Here is a 5,928-nt window from a genome sequence, read left to right as displayed (position 1 = left end):
GAAACCTGCTTGAAAGAAGCAACGAAAGATATTTGGGTCAGTGCAACTGGCTATATCTATTCCTTGGCCATAATTATTTGTCGGTATTTTTACTTTTGAATTAACAAGTATCTAAAAGTTTTTTATAATTTGAGAAAGAAAAAATTAATGCTAAATTATTTCGGAAGTTAATAGCAAAAAGTCATTGCAATTTACAAAAAGAAAAAAAAAGCCATCACTTCAAATTTTCTTGAAGGAAGAGAATTTATTGAAAGGAGGATTTAAATCCTCCTTTTTTCTCGAAAAGTTTTGTGTCAGTCAAGTGGTTCTTGTTAAAATTGTTGCAAACGATACGAAACAATTACTGTAGATCCTTCTGAATTCAAAAATACGATGAACTATCCGAAATTTGAAAAAAATGATGAACTATGGAAGATAGCAAATAAAGCAAAGAGTAGAAATAGCATTGAAATCATCAAATTTTGCTAATTCTAAACGAAAGACAGAGGTGACAGCAACAACATTTATTTAGAAAAAGATTTTGTTACAAATAATTGTAATGAAAGAAAAATAATAATTTCAAATAATTATACCTCAAACATATTTGTTGTCAAATTGTCCAGGGTTACTGCTTGTAGTAATGCAAAAGAAAAAATGATAATTCTTTCCATTTTTAAATTTATCAACAAACAATAATTTTGAACTATGAAACTAGCAAACCAATGAAAGTCATCTACAAAATTATGAAAAAAAGAACTGCTACAGAATGTTTTATAACTATTAGTAGGTACTGATAAGGTTTGATAATGTTTCCGGGGGTGTATTGCTGATAAGACATTCCATCTTGAATTTATCATTCCTTTATAGTAAAAACAAAAGGAAGAAAAAAAAAGGGGAAAAACAGTGAGTATATATGAAGAATCTTGAACTATTTGTAAATATGCTAATGAAAATGTTCCAATTTCAAGTTAAAGATCAACGATCAAAACGTTAATTATTCAGAAAAAAAATTGTTATACTAATTTGGATGGCTAATTTGGCGTGAATTGGCATCAACTTATTATCATTTTCAGTTTAACAATAAAATAAATTATAAGTAACTTACTCCTTTAGTATCATCAATATTACCATTCTTTATTCATTTGTCATAATATCAATATCTCTTATAAAATAAAAACAATTCCATGTTCACTTCAACTTCTCGTACAAATTTCTCTTGGTGACATTTACAAATTTTGAAATGACTAGAGCAAATCAATTACTTTCAATATTCAATTTCTTATCATTTTTTTTGTCAAGATCAAAAGGAATAATCAATATAACTTTTGCTGTTCCATTTCATTACTTATTATAATTCAAATTTACATAAATTCAGATTAAATCAGAGTTGAAAATAGCTTTGTTTGGCCGCAAAATTTTTTAAAAATTATTATTCTAAATTTGCAAATTTTGAAATTATTAGAAATCGGCTTACTGATTCATCACTGCTATCTTATTACACAATGATATGGTCATTTGCGCTGCAAAAAAAGAAAAACTAATTAAAATAAAAATAGTTTGGTTATAATGAATGAATAGTTCAAAAGATAGCACTTTTAAGTGACATTATTTGCATATATTATTAAAGAAATAATCGGCATGATTCATAATTTAGAATTCATTCATGTGCTATTGGTAATTTGGCGTGAAAATCGCATCATCTGGAGTTAAAGTAATAAAATTTACGAATTTCATTTTGTGTCATATTACAATAATGATTGAGAAAGTGTTGCGGAAAAAGTAATGGTGACGACATGAGCGCCAAAATCAATTTCAAACCAGATCTCTTGTATTGAAATAATCGATGGAGTATTTCTTTTAAGTGGATTACGCCTACCATGTAATTCATTGAAAGTCAATTTATTTATTAGTCTAGAAAATATGACAAATATTGGACGAATAGAGTGCCGCCGGGGAAGTGACGAAAGAAAAGAAATATGTCTTTGTACATTTTCAAATTTCAAATTTATTCAACCCACTCGTGAAATATTTAGTTGACTGGATCCAGGAAATTTGCAAAGTTACAGTGAAGTATTCTTGTAAACAAACTGGTTGAGAGAGTTCCTTTAATTATATTTTAATTATTGTCCTGTAATTTCGTTTCATTTCATTTCATTTAAATTTATCACATTCTATTCTTTCTTCTCCTTTTCACTTGAATTGTATTATTCATTGTATGAGTTATTTGAAAAAAAATTTATGCACCGCAAATATCAATCAAGCAATGACATTAAATTTGAAGTTAAATTAGAATGTTAAATTAAAAATTTTCAGAGATTGATGTAATTTGATTGCATAAATCTCCGAAAATTTTTTTCCGGAAAGAAAAAACGGCAGATTTTCATTCCAAGGATGTAAATTAGAACAAATGAAAGAAGAAGTAAACTTATTAAAAGTTAAAAGATAGAAAAAGTGTTGTTATCTGTTATTTCACAAAACAATGGTATTAATAACATTTTTATGCTGAGGAATTGAGCTGGAAAAAGAAATTTAATTTGAAATAATGAAGATGCGAAAGAGGCGAATAAGGATTAACCGCTTTCCGGATTGAAATTTCTTCTGCTGAGCTAATTTATCAATTGAGAATCAGTTTGCTCTATTTGTACTTTATCCTTTTCTTTTGTTTTCATCCTCAGATCATCAGCTGTCGTCATTTTATTCACTTTCATTATCTCTCCCTTTATTCTAAGATAATTTGATGACCGAAATTTCCATCATATCTCTGTTCCTCAATTTCCTTTGGGTTTAACCTTTTTCATTAATATAGTTATTTCAAACTTTTCCATTTCTTCTGAAAAACAAATGATCAACAGAACGATTTGGTGATCAGCAAATTTAATTGATTTCCTGCTAAATCTAACTTATTGTCTATTAAGTTGTGAACTATCAAATTCTAATTTAGTAATGTATGTGAAAGCGAGGAGTAGTTTAGTGTATTTTCTCATATCTACAGTAGTTAGAATACTCACTACCTTGCCAGCTACAAAATCTTAAATAACAAACTAATTTGAAATTTTTCAGAAGTTTTTTCTCAAAAAAGATTTGACTGATCGCTGTTAAGTTTTGTGAATTATTCAGTTTTCAGTGAAATGTTGAAACAGCTAATGGTATTACTGTACTTTGAAGAGATTAATGCTTATTTTACGAATGATTTCAATATCTGGCTTATGGAATTCTATGGATCTGACGTGCAAGCAACGTTGAATAGGTGAAAAAGATTTATTAAATTTTACGAGTTTATTTGTATTCAAATTCATTTATTAAAAAGGGATAGATATCTTAGGTTCAAAGTTCAAGTGATATTTGTTCTACATACATGTTAAGATTTTTTCACACTCTAACCACACTGATGGAGGTAAAAAGATGAAAGAAAGAAAGAAAAGAAAAGAAAAGAAGGAAAAGACATTTAACGATAATGATGATTAGTCAAAGTTTTTGTATGCTTTTCACATGGTCATCCTATCAAATACCTTTTTATTCCCATAAAAGCAAAAATTGTTATCAATTGTTAAATGGAATTTATATTCAGATGACATTTACTGATAAAGAATTATGCAATGAAAGATACGAATAAGTATTTCGATCCCTCAACAATCTAATAATTTTGAAAACAGAAGTAATTATAATTTAGGGCAGATTTGGGTTGGATGGGTTCCTTTGGTGGCAAACAATATCAGAATCAAACGTTAGCAAGGGATCCGATTGTTTTTGTACATGGTGTTTCGAATACTGCTGGAGAACAGCCTTTTATCGGTGCAAGCTATTTTTTGTATGCTTTTCACATGGTCATCCTATCAAATACCTTTTTATTCTCATAAAAGCAAAAATTGTTATCAATTGTTATCAAAATTGTCCACTACTGTCCACTATTTTCCATAATACTCAGAGCTTCTGGTTACGATTGGTCAGAATTATATGCGACGACGTATGCCAATGGAGCAGAAGGTAATCCAACGCAATGGGCGAAATATACGATGAATTGCAAATATGTCAAACAGGTATTTTGACCATTTGCAATTTTAAGAGTAAACTTAAAGTTTAAAAATTAATGGAACAAATTGATTAATCGTTCAAAATGATATTAGCTTTTTTTTCAAAAATGATTTGGTGATATGAAATATCTTGTAAGGGAAGATATCGAGCTTGGCTAACTCTCTCTCGAGTAGTTGTCACACAAATTGCTTGAAATAATATATTTCTTATTGCTACAATTTTAAATTATACAGTAATTGAATAATGACTCGGTAATTCTGCTTCACATTTTATTAAAACTTGTGTTCCATCAAGGTACGAGGACTGATTGTTGCTGTACACCTGTACACCGGTCGTGCGGTCGATGTCATTGCGTATTCGTTAGGTGTACCTGTGGCTCGGAAAGCTATCTTGGGAGGTGAGAACATGAATTTTAATTATTCCTTTGTTTTTTGTATTTCACAGCAAATTCTAGTTTCACACTTCAAATTCTCGCTCTTCACTTCTCGCCAACCCTAACACCAATCATTTTCGACATTTCATAAAGTACTCAAGCAAATCGAAAGTGAATTAACATCGATTAACTTTGAACTACCAGCCCTGTATAAGTATAAAATAAAACAGACCGATTGATTTATCCGTTATTGTTTGTTTGTTTATTTATTTCATCAGTATTTCGGATACCGGGAAATCGATCTTCGGACTTCTGCTAGATATAAACATGCATTTGGAGTAAAGTTTTGCTTATAATTAGATATAAATTGATTTATAATTGAGATATCATCATATTATTATTGTTTTCGTGAACCTTTCCCCTTTAGATTTTGTCCAGTATCTCTCATTCTGATAATATATTTAAAGTGTTTTTCATCTCTCGGTCCTTGTTTCATTGACTAATTAATGCATTTCAGGCTTATGCGTAGACACTAGAGAGAATCTAGGAGGTCCATTGACAAGTTCTATCGATACTTTTGTTGGCATTGCTGGACCAAATCATGGAGTTATGCCCAAGGTTTGAATAAATTTTCCAACTTTTAAAACCTTAATTATTTGAAAACTTCATTTTTCGCTATCCTAATTTATAGCACTTGTGTTTTGATATTAATAATGCTTTGTTTCCAGGTTGGTTTTGCTAGTCTTCCTGCATGTGCATTCAACCTGATGCCTATTTGCAATCAGAATACCGGTCTTTTTTCCGGTATATGTCCACTGGAAAGTGCTTTTTTAAAGGTTGAAATTATTGCAAAACTTTTCGAATGGCTGTTTCAAAAGGAAATTTCAGATATTTCAAGGTTATCATTGTGCTTCATTTGATATCTTTGCATATTTACAGGATATAAATTCTGCCGCAGGCTATGAAGGAAGATATATATTTACTATTTATAGTAAAGCTGATCAATTTGTTGGATACAATATTTGTGGCAAGGTAGATCTTCTTTCATTTTTTTTTAATTCAAATTGGTTACAATTAAATAGTTTAATTAGATAATGAAAAAAATAATAATAGTGACAAAAAAATCAGTGCCTAGCTATTCCTCTCATATTATTTATAAGCTAATTAATGTGGATTGACAAATATGATCAGTGTTATATTTAAAGGGGAAGGAAGGTTATTTTCCCAGTTGTTTGTAGAATTTAATTTATTTCGCAAAATAGTCAGAAATTAAGTTGACCTCATAGTTTGCCCTTGAATTCTGTTAAGCACACTTGATTAAAATTATCAAAAATCCACAGAAATCATTACTATTAATCTAAAATTATGTTGTGACTCATAATTGGATAAACATGACTTATTTGCATTTGTAATTAATTCAGATAACTTCTCAAATAACCGGTCAAAACGATGAAAAAGTCTATGATAAAAAGGACCATGATAAAACATTCAACGATTCATTGCCAGTTCAGCTGCAAATGGTACTTCATCATGTTGTGATATGA

The 5,928-nt window shown here is 29.5% G+C and overlaps 1 protein-coding gene across 1 annotated transcript; it reads left to right on the top strand.

The window, feature by feature from the left end:
• Window positions 1-3,107: 3,107 nt before the first annotated feature.
• Window positions 3,108-5,928, top strand: LOAG_03787 (lipase; the record flags this gene model as incomplete). Its single annotated transcript, XM_003139324.1, has 8 exons — window positions 3,108-3,226; window positions 3,650-3,787; window positions 3,905-4,016; window positions 4,306-4,408; window positions 4,902-5,002; window positions 5,113-5,220; window positions 5,324-5,416; window positions 5,806-5,928. 8 exons carry the CDS (start codon window positions 3,108-3,110, stop codon window positions 5,926-5,928), a joined length of 897 nt encoding a protein of 298 aa, XP_003139372.1.

Source organism: Loa loa (assembly GCF_000183805.2).
Source record: "Loa loa unplaced genomic scaffold supercont3.42, whole genome shotgun sequence".
Taxonomy (NCBI): domain Eukaryota; kingdom Metazoa; phylum Nematoda; class Chromadorea; order Rhabditida; family Onchocercidae; genus Loa; species Loa loa.
Note: the sequence above shows the minus strand (reverse complement) of the source record. Positions and strands in the feature narration are given on the sequence as shown.